Genomic DNA, 16,810 nt, shown 5'->3' with positions numbered 1-16,810 from the left:
TGAATCCCTGCACATCACTCAGATTATTTCATATGATTGGTTCATTCTTGGTTTGTAGTCAAGCCAGTAAGTGGAGAACAAGGAACCAAATGCACTTCCTGCCAGTTGACTGCAACGCAAAGGAAGTATGGCAAGAGAAGAAAAGAGTAGAGAAGACTCTTTGCAGGAAGGGAGAAGCCGTTCCACGCTGGTGTTTTCATTTTGATTCCGGCAAACCAGCTTCCGTCAGCCGGCTCCTGATGTTTATACCAGTGAAACCAGTGATAGATTCAAAGACCCACCAATAGCCAAGTGTACGGCTGCTACCGGAATAGGGGGACCAGATTTAACAGCGTAAACATAGGGAGCCAACTCCTGAACACTTGATTCTCAGAGTCAGAACTAAATGAGCAGCATTGTAAAAGCATCTAAAGCAAATTTGAGGATAAGTCACTCCATGTTGATCCTTTGCATCAACAAGTTACAATGTGCAGAGCTGGAAGCCTGATCCCTCCGGTCACATTCCAGTGTGATGATAGGAAAGAAACAGTGGATTTCTGGATAATTCAGTGGGTAACTGAACTATCTGATACAGACCAGCAAAATCCTAGATTTTGGATGATCTCAGCTCGGGTAGCAGTAGGGGCTTAGCATCCATGAGCTTGGGAGAGAAAAAAATCAGCCAGGGTTTCTGCTCCTGGTCACAATCCAATGGCCCCCTTCTGATAAGTATGTGTGTGTGTGTGAATATTGAGTGACATTAGGTTCAGCTATGTTGGATTTTCCTTCCTCTATGGTCAAATAGCCTACTAACAATCTCGGCCAGTATGTGACAAACTGGCCACTTGAGAAGATTGCCCTATGCCAGTGGATCTGTACTAAAGCAAGAGTTGATACCTTTAGTATTAACGGATAGTTGGCTATTCCAAAACTGAACTGGTTGTGACCCTAGCCCTAAAATTATACCTGGGATGAGTTGTATATAAATCCTGAAGGCGTTGATCTAAGGTACCTTTCCCTGCAATTTTTCCTCTGCTAAATAACAGAGAAATTTCAAAGCAATGTGTTAAGAGTTTGTATGCTAATATCCCAAGGCCTGAGTGTTGGTTCATGACTGACTGCACAGCTCTTGTTAACAAGTGCCACATCAAATTTTTTTCCATTTCTTTTTGCAGAGCAACAGTTTGCCAGCAGGGTATATGCCAATGAATAGGATTGGTCCAGATGGCTCTCGACAGGTAAACACATGAAGAGGTTTATTTGGAATGTCTGCAAACAGTGCTAAAAGTATCATTTCTTGTTCATACAAACAAACCATCAAATTCAACATCTCTCAAAAATAATTAAGATCTTGTGGAATATTCTTAATCTTGTCATTTTAATGGACATGTCTGGATGTCTTTCCAGGAGGCATTTGATAAAGTGCCATATCAAAGGTTATTGCAGAAAATAAAAGCCGGTGGTGTAGGGTGTATTATATTGGCATGGAAAGAAGATTGGCTGGCTAATACGAAGCAGAGAGTAGGCATAAATGGGTCTTTTTAAGGTTGGCAAGATGTAATGAGTGGTGTGCCACAGGGATCAGTGCTGGGACCTCAACTATTTACAATTTATATAAATGACTTGGAAGAAATTGAAGGGATGGTTGCCAAATTTTCTGAGGACACAAAGATAGGTAGGAAAGTAAGTTGTGAAGAGGACATAAGGAGGCTATAAACAGATATAGATAGGTTAAGAGAGTGGGCAAAGATCTGGCAGATGGAGTTTAATGTGGGAAATTGTGAAATTGTCTATTTTGGCAGGAAGAATAAAAGAGAAGCATATTATCTAAATGGTGAGAGATTGCAGAGCTCTGAGGTGCAGAGGGATCTGGGTTGCCTAGTGCATGAATCACAAAAGGCTAGTATGCAAGTAATTAGGAAAGCTACTAGAATGTTATCGTTTATTGCGAGGGGAACCGAATACAAAAGTAGGGAGATTATGCTTCAGTTGTACAGGGCATTGGCGAGGCCACATTTGGAGTACTGTGTACAGTACTGGTCTCCTTATTTTAAGGAAGGATGTAAATGTGTTGGAAGTGGTTCAGAGAGGGTTTACCAGACTGATACCAGGAATGGGTGAGTTGTCTTATGAGGAAAGGTTGGACAGGCTGGGCTTGTATCCACTGGAGTTTAGAAGAGTAAGATGCAACTTGATTGAAACATATAGGAACATGAGTGGTCTTGACAGGGTGGATGTGGACAGGATGTTTCCTCTTGTGGGAGAATCTAGAACTTAGGTGTCACTGTTTAAAAATAAGGGGTCGCCCATTTAAAACAGAGAAGAGGAGAAATTTTTTCACCCAGAGGGTTGAGAGTCTTTGGAACTCTCTTCCTGAGAAGGTGGTGGAAGCAGAGTCTTTTAATATTTTTAAGGCAGAGGTGTATAGATTCTTACTAAGCAAGGGGGTGATAGGTTATTGACAGTAGGTGGGATGTAGATTTCAGGTTACTATCAGATCAGCCATGATCTTATCAAATGGTGGAGCAGGCTCGAGGGGCTGAATGGCCTACTTCTGCTCCTTGTTCGTATGACCTTTAGATCCCTAATGATTTGAATATTTAGTATAGCTATTATAATTGTTAACTAGTATCAGTAGCAAGCACTAAGCAGTCGTCTAATTTTTTTTGAGTAAATTCTTTTTCCCGTATTTAGTGGTGGTAGTAAAACAGGTGAAAAATATGCAGTACCAGAAAGAACTATTCACTTGAATCATGGCAGAAGATCAGGCCATCACCCCTTGGGACTTGCTCCCCCGTTTACTTGATTGAACTTGTCCCACCCTTCCCGATAGCAGAATCTTAGACTTGCATTTTACTGGATGTACAAGGCTATTCTAGAGTACAAGTGTGGAGGGACCTCAGCGGCACTTCTACAGCTTTAGATGCAGAGTAGACTGTCTGCACATAGCCCCGAGAAGTTGTCCTGAGACCTCCCACCAACAGTGTTAAAAATAAAGAGGACATGTTTGAACTTGTGCACTCATTGTAGAGTTTCAGGCAACTGAGACGCAAATCAAGAATTTACTCATGAAGGACCAGTGCTCCTGATTTGTGACCTGAATGATTCTCCATTTCATTTGATCAGGGAATTCTTTGGGCTATGAATTGGGCACACTGCCCAGTATGTGCTGCCCTCATGAAGTTCTGCAACAGGAGCACAGAAAATGATCCTGAAAATGTGCTTAAAGCATAACTTTAAGTGCTAGAGTGAATACAACCGATAATAACTCCTTGGGTCTCAGTGAGTTCCACCTAGTGGAGGTGTGTGAGCAGATTGTCTAATAGTTCAAGGAGAACTGTATGTGAGAGAGAAAGAGAGTATGAAAGAGAGAATATTACTTTGAAAAGAAAAACAGGGACATCTACTACACATGTTTTAAAAAAGGCCAAATGGTCTGTAAATACATCTCCTTGACCAGTATCCAATTCACTGTTTAGTAGCTGAAACTGAAGTTTTGAGAGAACAACAATGAAATCCAATAAGTAGAGAAAAATGACCTGGGACCCATAGAGTAGGCAGTTACCCTACAATAAAGTTCTTCATTAACCCAAAATGAGGAAGAATGTGTACTTTTCCAGATTCAGGGAGATATAACAAAGTGACCTTTTCATTTGTTAGACTGGGATGAAGAATGGAGATCTGGGATCAAAGCGCTCTCTAAGGATACGGAATGAGTCCACGACTCGAACTATCTCAGAGTCTTCGGAAGGCCGAGGTACAGCATCCTCACTTGATCTATACGAAGATATATCTTTGAATGGAACGCCCCAGCTCCGTGGCCACCGCTCGAGGGACAGCAGTGCACGTTTCTCCAATGGCACAAACATGATGATTTCCCCATCTGATGAAGCAGAGGTGGACATTAATGGCTATGTGATGCCAGAACAAAGAAGCTCTACAGCTGGTAAGTATTAAATGTACACTCTTTGAGGACTACAGTTGCATTTTGACCACAAAAGTAAGAGAGTGCTATTTTTCAAGAATACTGCAAACAGTAAGACTTGCTCTATTAAGAGGAACTAAAGTGTCCCATTGAATTTGGTGTAACTTACATAACAATTAGGATCAGTGGTAGATTTCTCACCTAAACCAGCAATTTGTGGGTTTGAATCTCACTCCAGGACCTGAGCACGTAACCTACGCTGACAATCTAATGCAGTACCTTGATACTGAGGGAGCGCTGCATTGTCAGGATATGCAGCTTTAGGAAGAGATATTAAACCAAAGCCTCACCAACTTCTTCCAGTGGACATTAAAAATCCCACAGCACTATTTGGAAGAGCAGGGAGCCTACTTAACATCTTGGCCACCATTTCTCTGTCGAGCAACACTGCCAGGAGCAGGTTAACTGGTTGTTTATATAATTTCCTGATGGTGGGATTGTGCTGTACATGATTGGCTCTTGTAGTTGCCTGGATAACAAGTGTGGCTGTAATTCAGAAGTAATTCATGGGTTGTTGAGTTCTTTGAAGATGTGATAAGGTGCTATATAAATTGCAATCTTGTTCTTCTGCTTAATTGTAAATCACAGTCTATACTTTCTCCACTTAATATGGAGAATAATTATCTCGTTACCCCACCCCCCCCAAAATGCTACAGAAAGTAAATGCAATGTCTGATTTAGTACTGAGATATAAAACCAGGGAAAGTTCTAGTTTCAGTCCATGACCTGTCCTGAGTTATCTGGTTTGTCCTGCTCTAATTGGGGAGAGAAATCAGACACGACTTCCACTCCTCAGTACTATCCAGCAATGACTTCTGGAAACACCAGCATGTGGACATCAAATGGGGACACAATAATGCTTGGTTGTGATGCCTCTCTAGTGGGATAGCCATGGTTCAAGGAACTGAATGCCAGCACAAGTCAGGGCCTTACAGCAGTGAAGCAGGAAAAAAAATCTCAAAGCATCTCTCATTTTTCTAGTGATTCACAAGTATTTCTGTTGTGCCTGCAGAGAGTCTGAAGCCTGCCAATGAAGTCGATCCCTTGAATAATAAAGTCAGCGATGTGAATAATACCCAGCCACTCGAGAGTCAAAAGGAATCTGACTCAAAACCAAGTGATCACCAAGAATATGAGTACATGAACAAACGGGCCTACCTCAATGGCTGTGTGAGCGTCGTGCAGAACCCTGAATACCTGGATGACAGTACTGTGTTTGTTACTGGGGGTGACATTCATGCCTTTGATAATCCAGACTACTGGCATAGCAGTCTCCCAGCAAAGTCAGAAATAAAGAGGACATAAGAGGACCAACTTCAGGATCCTATTTCGATGGCTAACAACCCAACAAGCAAAAAAAGTTGATTTCTGAACTTTGGAACATGGGGTGGCAGGGGGGAGGGGGAAGAGGAAAGAGAATAGTAGATCCTATATCTCTGAATCAGAACAGTTTACACTCTAGCTAGAGAGACTGCTTTACTGATGTCCCTTGTGTGTAATGCCATCTAGTTTGGATCAGTACATGATGCACTGTGATGCTGACCCATTCACCCACCCATAATGTCTGTTTTCTATCTCTCACGCGCACCAGTAAATGTCCAGGAATAATGTTGCTCTATTGTAGTCATGAAACGTGAGAGTTGAGTAAACCAGATACCTGCCAAACACACGAATGAATGGTCTTCTTGCACCTTGTTGTACGCTCTTCACAGAACGTGGAGAAAACTGGCCAACCAGCCCCTTTAGGTAGTGAGTGGAGCACTCCTATCTCTTGCCATTGACGTGCAGTGCTAAGGAGGGAAGGGGGATGGTTTCATGCCTTGCCCATTCAGTAGAAATTTTTCTGTGCTGTGCTCTTGATTCATAACAAAACACAGAGGGCCAACCCAATTATCTCCTGTGGAAATGCCCCTGGGCCTTAACATTCATCTGCAGTCGCTTGTGGCACATCCAATTGATTGATAGGGGACTTTGGCAAGGAGGCTGATCAGGACCATAGATTCCAATGGTATATTGTTCATTATCCAGCTGAAGAACCACCACTGGTCACTCTGTTCATCTATGACGGCATTATTGTGGCAGAAAAGGGATCACTGATTCCGTCAGTGTGTTCAAGTGGGCGGAATGAAGTATAATTACCTCGCCCTTCACAAGATTAGCTCTCATATGGGATACATGAAGATTGCGAGGCTCAAATTGAAAAAAATTCTGCAAGACTCAGTAAATGAAGCCATTGACTGGCCTGTTCATTTGCCTCAGTGCTGAGTTACAACAATTCGATTTTCTTGTTCAAGGCAGCTAAAGGATTGTGATCAGAGGTTAATGCCTGGAAATCGGGCACCAATGTTAATTTTCTGTAATTATCTCTGCAAATGTTTATTATGTTTTAAAGTGCTCGGATTGGAAATGTATTTTTTTTCCATAATCTTTGATTATCAATCATTTAAGGCAGAGGCCATATAGGGAGTTTGGGAAGTTGGGGGGAATCATTGGGGTAATTCTGTAACTTGGAGGGGGAATATAACACGTTATAAATTATTTTGGGGCGGATGGGGGGATGGTGAGTGGAAAGGGGCCTGTCCCCTCATCCCCACCCTCCATCTAATGGCTGTACTCAAATTATCAGTCAGGAAGGGTCGTTTGTATTCCTATTGGAGCAGCCTGGGCCTTTGTTGGCCATGCTTGTTAGAAGGTGGGAGTCTGTCGTGTTTTCAAGGAAGTTTCAGAAGAACTTCACAGTTAAAATAATCATATTTTTAAAAGATTGCAAAATCAATGACGCTAAAAGTGAATGGAGATGTGGGCCTATAGAATCCAGTGGGACAAAAGGTCCCTGTGCCAGATTTGGTAAGAATGTTGGTGATTTCATTGTTGAACCAAAAATTAGCCTTAGTGGCTACAAAATTAAAGCCTAGAACAAAAGGTGATTTAGATTGCATTGCATGGCATATCACTGGCAGGCTAGAAGTCCAAATCTTGGATGTTCAAAGCTTATTTTGATCTCAAGATTTTAATAGGGTTGGGCATGTTTGTGACGGATGTGATTCTACAGTTCATGCTGAATTCCATATTTGTTTCATCATAAGTAGTAAGAAATCTTATTTGCTCCTCAAATTTATCTTCTATTTGAGCAGTGTGTTCCTGAGCAACTATTAACGAAGGGCACCAAATTATATTGTGGAAAGGCTTCACTCACTTCCTCACCCCACACCCACCAACCAAATATCCTCTACCATTGTATAATTATCGTGAACTGTAGTGAGAGAAATTCTACATTTTTATATGTATATAAATGCAGAGCTGGGATACTTGAAGATAATGATGTGTGATCAGTGGTTTGAACAAGTAACCCTGATGGGAACTAAAGATCACAAGGCGTTGATCTAAGGACCTTTTATGGAGATTTGTAGATTTCATGAATGATGTTCTATATTGTATGTTATTTTCTTGCCTTTCACAAATGAAGCAGCAGTGACAAGTATACGAGCCAATTAGTGTCAGACTCCTTTGGGTGCAATTTGACAGGGAAAAACTACTACCAAAATTCACTGGTCTGGTCTGATCAGTTGCCATTTTTAAATTTAGTACCTATATAGATATCTTACATAATCAAATTTTACACATATTTTCCCTTTTATTAAGGCTGTAGGGTACAATCACACACAAATGACCATTCTTAATGGGGGTGATTATTGACAGACTATTCTACAATCACACACTTGCCTAATCCTATCCTCACCTAGAGCGCCTTACTTGCACATATACCAGCAAGGCAGTGGTGGAGAGGGATCACTGAATAGCAATAAGCAGTGAGAAACCTGCATTTTTCCTTATCCATTCTATTGCCCAGGGCTGCTGCTGTCTTTGCTGAGATCAGCTAATTCAGTACAGTTCAGGAATCAAGTGTGTCTTTTGTGGGCTACATGATGTAGTCTATCAACAGAAGGTACCTTTATCCACCAAACTGTTGAGGGAGCAAAATCTCTCCTTCCTCTCCTGAGGATGCAGCCTGTTGATTAGGGGACAGTTTCAGTAGGAGCTTGCAGCCCTCAGCACCTCACTCAAGTGTCCCTTCCTTCTTGTGTGAGTATTGACAGTGAGTGGGCACAAAAAAGAAATCAGCCAGGCTTCCCATTCCTAATCACTATCTAGTGCTTCCTACTGGAAGATGTGTGTGTGGCTGGTGTGGATGCAGTTGAGCTCAGCTTTGATTACATGCTCATACTGTTTGGACTCTCAAAAGAAGAATGGCTACTTTAGTGAAATACTGAAGGGCAGCTGGGCCCCAGGACTGGGCAGTGCCTTCAGGGGAAGGAGGGGAGAATTTTTTTTATATAGAAAAAGAGTGCTTTTACTCAATTGCTCATAGTTTTGTAACATGTTCAAAAGGGATGTTTCATGTCAAATTAACTCTGTGATTGCTTAAAACCCACTATGCCTTGAAGTACACAAACATGTTCTAATAGCTACAGGAATGACTTATTTTCATTTTCTGAGACTACAATGCTTAATATATTAAGTGGATTGTAATGAAGAACAGTCAAATAAACTTTTTAATTGATATTCCATTTTTTAAAGATCTACCAGGATTGAAGTGATTTTTTCAGAGTATGAGTTTGTGAATGATGAGTTGCTGAGTATTAAATACAAAAATTGATTGTTGTGTAAAATGGGGAGACAGGTAGATTACCTCTTCCTTATGTACATATATAAGGATAGTTTATTAATTTCTGTTGTGTACTTAATGCTGTTTTTATACAACCTTAAGGGACTGGTTGGAAACTCTCGAGTGTTCAGCCCCTTGTGTGAAATTGAAATAAATATTTGTTTTTAAAAAAAAACTGTACTAGTTTTCTGAGATGACAGCTCTTAAAAGCCACTTTAGTTAAGTATGTGTTTTATCCATGTATTTACTTTTGCTAATCTTCTTGTTTGACTCTGCAGAATAGAAGTGAATTAAACAGGTGTAAAGTCACACCAGAAACACAATCACAGCACAGGTTAGGCAGGGCGGTTTGACATTTTTCTTGCCTTTTTCCTTCTCTACTCTATGCCAGGATCCCCTGTTTTCTTTCGAGTCGACTATATAGGGTTTAAAGGGCTAAATTATGAGGACAGGTTGCTTAAACTTGGTACACAACTGGATAGATTCAGCAAGTCTGGCAGCATCTGAGGTGAGACAAACAATTAATGTTTCAGGGCAATGACCTTTTGTCAGATCTGGAATATGTTACCAGCTTTAAGCAAGTACAGAGGCAAGAAGAGGAGAAAGGAGGAAAGAACAAAAGGGAAGGTCTGTGATAGGAGGAAAAACAAGCGAGATTAAATAAATAACAGAATCATTGTCAGCACCTCTTGTCCAAAAAAATGGAAGCAGTGGTCAATCTGAAATTGCAACTTGATGTTGAGTCTGCAGGGTTGTAAAGTGCCTAATCGAACAACACAAACAGGGCTTCTATTCCCTTGAGTTTAGAAGGTTGAGGGATTGATCTAATCGAGGCATTTATATTGAGGAAGGAAATTGACAGGGCAGATACAGGGAAACTTTCTTTTGGTGGGGGAATCCAGAACAAGGGAGCACAATCTTAATATGAGAGCCAAACAATTCAGGGAGATCATCAGGATGCAATTCTTCACATAAAGGTTAGTAGAAAGCTCAAAAACACTGCTGTCCCCATAAAGACTGTGGATGCTGGGGGACAATTAAAATTTTCAAGAGTGAGATCGCAGATTATTTTTGTTGGGTAAGGGTACCCAGGAATATGGATCAAAGGTGGGTAATTTGAATTAAGGTATAGATTAACCATGATCAGAAATGGCTTGTGGGGCAGAATGGCCTACTGCTGTTCCTATGACTATGCAGTAGCCACCCAATTTCTTGGCCCCTGCTTGCTCAAATTGGGCTTGCTGTAGCAACACTACTGATCAGAAAAATTTACCTGCCTGTGTCTGTGATGCAGATATTTATGCCCAAGTTTGCAATGGTGATGCCAACAGTGCAGTTTTTACTAGAAATATAAATCGACAGTGCATACTGTGTAATTCCAAGTACAGACTATGCTAGATACTTTTACAATTCTGTGAAATTCTGTTTGAATTGCTGGTGTTTCTTATTGAGTGTGCAACACAAAGTAAACATTTGCTCTTAATTTAGTCCCCTATTCTCAATTGTCTTGAAGTTATACCGTGATATAACAGTGTATGAATGTTTAATGCAATAGTTGGAATTCCTTCCTCTCCTATTTTACAAGACGTGTTAATGTGTAAAATAAATTGATTACTGCCTTGACTATAATACTAACAAGGAATTTCAGATGAAGGTGTTAAGTGTTTGTACACTAGTTTCCATAGTATCGCTTCAGGACCCAAGTTTTTCTCTTCTTTCCTTTGTGCCACACTCCCTTCCTAATCATCAGTAGGGTGGCAGATGTCTTGATGCCAGGGGAGCTCTGCCACTTTCTAATTGGCTAGAAGCAGTAATGGGCTTTTCAGTGTTTTATTTCTGCCTTCTCTCTCTCCCTTAATCTCTGATTGTTGATTTACAGCCTGTATGAAATCAGGAACTTGTCAAAAGAGACTGAATTTTCCACCTAGAATTTTGAATTTAAGTGCTCTCTCAGAAAGAAAAGGAGTTAGGTCACGATCCTATCAAATAATTGCTAGGTCCAGGGATACAAAACTCGCTTAATTGTCTAATCTGATTCAGATGCTGTGCACAGCAGTTTTGTCTCTATGTTCTTCAGACAGATTTTTAATGAGCTCTCCAACAGATTATTAGTGCTCGTGTATTGATGTCGCAATGTTTAGACATGGAACATGATGGACAGACACGTAATTAGAAATTGAAAAGGATGGCTACTAATTAAAACCATCAGTTCATTTTACCCCTCATTTATGACAGTGTGATTGGGATATTTATATCAGTTGGCTGAATCAATTCCATTAAGATTTGGAAGATTAATATGCAAACTATATGGTTTAACATAGTTTATGGAAATACAGACATATTTCACTCAGTGCTAGTGTGCCAGTGCCAGGAGGAATAGGGAATTCAACCCACACAATACAAGTATAAAAGGTATGACAAAGCCTAACTTAGAGGCACATTGCTTCTGTTAATTCCTTGTTGTGGTAGAGGACAATTATAATGGAAATGTTCTATATCGTGGTAAAACGTAGGACCATGTCACTAGTTCCATACACTGGGTGGGGGTGGGGGGGGGGGTTGCATGAGTGTTGTTCTTCATAATGCAATGTGCACAAAGCAACTCTGTTAAACCGCAGGACTTGCACATCAGTTCTGTCAAATCCCAAGGCCACCTCCAATGCTACCAAAGTCCAAATGTCCCATTGCTAGTAATTCCATAAGCACCCACTGCTCAAATGCTGCAAAATGTGAGCTTACATTCATTCTGGTACCTCTCATCATCTCAGTGTGAATCCTTGAAAGAAAAAGTGAGATAAAAATGTGATACATATGCAAAGCGATAATCGAGGCCACTGAGTTAGTTTCCGAGAAAAGTGATCAGGATCAAAACTTAATTCACGAAATTCCATAATACCATGTAATAAGCACACAATTTGATGTATTCAGCTGCTGTAAATAAGTGGCCCTGATTGATAACTATTGTTATAAAAATAACCTAAACTCCAAACTCACCAAAAGCAACATTGGAAAGCCACTACAATACAGCAAATCTCTCACAGGACAGAATGAATTTAATAGTTCCCCACCAACTGGTTTGAAGGGGGGAATGCGGTTGGCTCGTAAAATGCAGCACATGGCCTGCCCACCTGCTCCTGATCTGTCTGCTATTTTACAGGTGGCGATGGAAGCATTGGGCAGCCCACCTGCCCTTGGCCCTATTGAGGCCATTAAGTGGCCAATTAATGACCAATTAAGTGCCTCATCCCACCCCCACTGCTCTTTCACCTGCGGCAGAGGGAGGCCCACGTCAAGCGGGTAGCCCAGCAGCTTTAGCTGAGCAGACTGGTGAAAGGGCCCCCCTTTTGCCAATTGGAGGCACCCCCGCAAGGTCATAGCCCCCCTTTAACACCCTCCCTCCCCTGCCCTCTCGAACCTGGCTCACCAACCTCCTAAATCTCTTCGCTGGGGCCTGCCAGCCAGGCCCCACTGATACCCCAGACTTACCTTCAGTCCCACCTCCATTGGCTCCTCTTCTGTGGGGGCTGTAGTCCCAGCAGTGGCCACCGCTTGGACCTGGTGTTGCTGGGATGACAGAACTGCCGGCCACCTGATTGGCTGGTGGCTCTCTAAGGTGGGACTTTTGCCCAGATGGGGGCAGAAGTCTCGCCTTTAGTTAATGAACACCCGGTCAAATGTTAAATGGCTGCAGGACAGCCGGTATCAATGGGGACGTGTTCCTCGCCGACTCTTTGGGTGGCAGGGTGGGATACCCTGCCTTCTGAAAAATCCTGCACTAATTTTATAAAATTTGAGTCTCACTTTCCTGTTGCATCTTGTCCGCACGCTATTGCGAACATTTTGCAGAGACTGGCTGTTGTACAGATTAATTCCAGCTCAACACAAATTACTTTCAGCTGATGGGCTATAGCAATTTATCAATTGATTCAAATTTATGCCTCCTTACACATGTTGTCTAACATGGATAAGGCCAAATAATCACATTACACAAACCACTTTTCTGAAACCTTTTTTTTGTCCATCATTTCTTTTGCCCTCAGCTTGGCAAGTATTGGCTGCAAATAAGGTTTCTAACATGACAGAGCATTAAAAACTATTCTTTGAAATTTTCAGCGCAAGTTTCACACATTATCAGCTGCTAGATACGATCATAGATCGTGTACCTGTGGCACAGGGCAGCAGGCAGGTCAGAGGACCTCCTAGGACTGGTCCTGGACCTGGCCAAGGTGGCCATCCACAAGTCCAGGCAGTGCACAGTCAAGGGGTGTCACTCGACCTGATTTCTTGCCTCTCTTCCATGTCTATGCTCATGCCAGGTGTCCATGGAAAGGGACCATGCAGTATTGCTCCCTCCCCGCAACCCCCCCCCCCCCCCCCCCCCCACCCCCCCCCCCACCCAACCAACCCCCCCGCACCCCACCCCCCCCAACCCCCCAAAAAAACCGGACCACATTTGACTTTAATTTGATGCATTTCCTTTAAAAGCTTGGTATAATTTACAAATAATTGTCAGTGCCCTTTTAAGAAGGGGGCACTGTTTAACTTAAACAGTGAAGACACTTGCCATTAATAGAAAAAATTTTAAAAGAGTAAGACAATTTAACAGTTACACTACGTAAAATTTGCTCTAAAAGAGTTCCTTAGAAGAACTGGTAGGCCTCAGCCTGACCAATCAGCAATAAGATCCTGCCCATTGTCCCATCCTCCACAACATATAACTAAATCTTTCATCTGTTCCAGTCATTCCTCCAGATGATGGGCAGAGTATGTTGCCCAAAATGGCGAGGCTTACCAGTTCTTCTAAGGAACTCTTTTAAGGTAACAACTGCTCTTAGAGCAAATTTTACCGTAAGACAAATTTAATGGTTACATCATGTTACCACTCCCACCAAGAAAACCTTCAAACAACTTTTAAGTAACAAGGAGTTTACATAGTTCAAAGACACTCAGTAAGGTAGGGATCTTTTCTCATCCTAATTTGAGAAAATGAATTCATTTTATAAAGCTTTTTATGTAAACATAAAGGCTTTGATTACCATCATTTGTACTTTGTAAGTAGTTAGAAATATAAACATGCCTACTTAATTGCAGCTATGCCAGGTACAGTGTGCAAGAAAAAGTATTCTGCTCACACACTACTGCCACTGCCTGGCTCCCAGCTCTTCATGTCAGCTGCTCCTATTTGTCTATAACTTAACACTGTTCATCCTCTCGATGACCACTACATTCTCCTCAATACTACTTGCTCCCCAGTTCGTCTAACCCTCCCCAGGTGTTCACTTGTCCTAGTCACCAACCTGAATTCTTACCTTCTGACCCAAAATACTCTTTGTTCCAATTACCCTGAATACTCTCTACCCCCTCAACTACTCATCGTCTCTCCCTGACCCCTTATTGCTCAATTCTGTACCTGATCCCCACTACTTTCCTTCTCCAACTACTCACTGCTATCCTCTCCACAAATGCCTGCCTTCATGCCCCTTTAACTTCATATATATAACCTCTCCTGAATCTTGACAAACTCATCATCCCTCTCCAAAACAACAGATTTTCTCACTTACTGTGAGCAACATTACAGAATATCCATTCTCTTATAAACGCTTTTTGAGTTCAAGTACATAGATCCTTAAAATGACATGAACAGGTACAGAAAATATTCAAAAAAGGTTAATGGAATGCTGGCCTTTATATATAGAGAACTAAAATACAAGGGGTCATTGGTGATGCTTCAGCTATATAAAGCCCTGGTTAGACCACACCTCGAGTCACTGTGAGGGGTTCTGGATGCCACACCTTAGGAAGGATATATTGACCTTGAAGTGCAGTGTAGGTCTACCAGAATGATACCTGGACTCCCAACAGTTAAATTACGAGGAGAAATTACACACAATAGGGTTGTATTCCCTGGAATTTAGAAGGATGTAAAGGCATTGGAGAAAGTGCAGAAGAGATTGATGAGAATTGTTCCCTGGATGAGAAATTTCAGTCACAAGGATAGATTGGAGAAGCTGGGGCTGTTCTCCTTAGAGAAGAGAAGGTGAAGAAGAGATTTGATAGAGATGTTCAAAATCACGAGGGGCTTGGATAGAGTAGAAAGGGAGAAACTGTTCCTATTGGCAGAAGGGTCAAGAACCAGAGAGACACAGATTTAAGGTGATTGGCAAAAGAAGCAACAGCAACATGAAGAAAAACTTCTTATGCAGCAAGTGGTTAGGATCTGGAGTACACTGTTTGGGAGTGTGGTGGAGACAGATTCAATCGTGGCTTTCAAAAGGGAATTGGATAATTATCTGAAGAGAACAAATTGCAGGTAAAGGCAGGGGAATGGGACTAGCTGAGCAGCTCTTATAGAGAGCTAGCATAGGCAAGACAGGCCAAATGATGACCTTGTGTGTTGTAACCATTCTATGGTTTGATTGGAGTTTTCAGGATATTAAGGGGACATTTAGAATAGATGGAGAAAAACTATTTCCACTGTTTGGGCAGTCTAGGACTTGACTTATAGTCTAAAAGTAAGAGCCAGAGCTTTCAGGAGTGAAATTAGGAAAACACTTCTACATGCCAAAGAGTAAGAGAAGTTTGGAACTCTCTCTTCCACAAGTGGTAATTGATGCAAATCAATTGTTAGTTTTAAATCTGAGATTGACAGATTTTTGTTAACCAAAGATATTAAGGGGTATGGGGCAAAGGCAGGTGTATGGAGTTAGGCCATCATCTCATTGAATGGCAGAATAAGATTGATGGGTTAAATGGCCTACTCCTGTTCCTAAGTGTTCCCATGAGAAACCACAGAATTTACATCACCTCTGGTGACAGCGACCTCTAGTCCAGCTCATGGGAATCTTTGCTGAATATTAAACCAGAGTTCAATACCCTTAGTGGTGTGGCAATGATGGTTACAGAAACATAAACATCTTGATCATGTGGTTCTGGATGCTTACTAATGCTAATAGTTAGCTTCCTGGAAGCCAGAGAAAATACCCGTTTTTCAACTACTAATGGAACAAAAAGCTAAATGGGGAATTATAAATTGGCCAGTTGGTGAATGGACAGTTCTCAGATTGCACTATTTAGTAACATAATAAAATGTTTACAATTTATAAAAAGCATTGAAAGTTTTACTGTAGCAGATCTGGTGTGTCCTGCAATACAAACTTGCAGTAGCTGAGTTTATGGAACAGACTGTTCCAGGATCTGAATCTATGTCCACTCTATAACAATGTGATGACACTCTTTTAATATGAACTTCTTATGGTTGTCACAAAGAAGCAAAATTGTGATTATTGCTTGACAAATGACACATTTTGATGCAATGTAAGTCACTATTGAATATTACAACACAGATTTTCAAATTAAGAGACCTTAGCCTTTGGAGTTGTCAGAATGTTTGTAACTGTTGATTTATCAGCACATTACTTTCCTCTTTTAGTTCTAAAGAAGTCATATGGACTCAAAACGTTAACTCTGTCTTTCTCTCCACAGATGCTGTCAGACCTGCTGAGTTTTTCCAGCAATTTTTGTTTTTGTTTCATTACTTTCCTCGCTCCATTTAAAAATAGCCTCTGGGTCTTTGACACCAACTTGTTGGACGTTAGGACAGAAGTTCTACATTTGCAGGTGATCTTCCACAGGAAAGTTTTGAAAATCACTGTTGCAGAACTTTTACATGAAGTAGATACCTATTACAGATCAGCACTTTGCAGAAGTGACATATTTAAGTCAGTTGTCATTTTGGCTTTATTCAGACCACAATAAATCTTATTAGAATAAATGTTATTATTAAGATCAAGTAACTTCGCCTCTGAATGTTTGAGACCAAGCTATTTGCTGTTTTTTCTCCTTTAATGTTCCTCTTTGTCATAGACGGGTTTAGACTTAAAAATAACGATGTTTAAATTGGTCTTACGGTTTGATGATTGTTCCACTCCTGTGCAGGCCGTTACTGTTTCCTGGGGGGGTGGCTGGGGGAGGAGGAGTTCCAACTTCAAATTTGACAAAAAAAAATCCCTGTCGGGACTGAAGTACTGTAACCCTCTCCGCATGTGTGGCTGTTGCGGCGCCCTCTGGGAGATGTAGTTCCGTGCTAATGCGGTCGCCATTATAAAAGCTTGGGTTTGCCGTTACGTCGGACTACATTTCCCTCGGACCATGGCAGTACCGGTTGGTGCGGGGAAAGGCGA

The 16,810-nt window shown here is 41.4% G+C and overlaps 1 protein-coding gene and 1 long non-coding RNA gene across 3 annotated transcripts in view; one reads left to right on the top strand and one right to left on the bottom strand.

Moving 5' to 3' along the window:
* erbb3a (erb-b2 receptor tyrosine kinase 3a) overlaps positions 1 to 8,789 on the top strand; it is a 135,678-nt gene extending 126,889 nt beyond the window's left edge. For both annotated transcript variants that reach the window (XM_041180265.1, XM_041180266.1), the window contains exons 26-28: positions 1,155 to 1,217; positions 3,640 to 3,925; positions 4,977 to 8,789. In XM_041180265.1, coding sequence (XP_041036199.1) covers positions 1,155 to 1,217; positions 3,640 to 3,925; positions 4,977 to 5,269 — 642 coding nt within the window. In that variant the 3' untranslated portion in view covers positions 5,270 to 8,789. The remainder of the gene's footprint in view (positions 1 to 1,154; positions 1,218 to 3,639; positions 3,926 to 4,976) is intronic.
* The window catches only part of LOC121273242, a 106,023-nt gene extending 89,416 nt beyond the window's left edge, over positions 1 to 16,607 (bottom strand). The window contains exon 1 of the long non-coding RNA XR_005941967.1: positions 16,537 to 16,607. This is a non-coding gene — a long non-coding RNA (uncharacterized LOC121273242). The remainder of the gene's footprint in view (positions 1 to 16,536) is intronic.
* Between the last annotated feature and the right edge of the window lie 203 nt (positions 16,608 to 16,810).

Source organism: Carcharodon carcharias, chromosome X (assembly GCF_017639515.1).
Source record: "Carcharodon carcharias isolate sCarCar2 chromosome X, sCarCar2.pri, whole genome shotgun sequence".
Taxonomy (NCBI): Eukaryota; Metazoa; Chordata; class Chondrichthyes; order Lamniformes; family Lamnidae; genus Carcharodon; species Carcharodon carcharias.
This window is presented reverse-complemented; position numbering and strand designations above follow the sequence as displayed.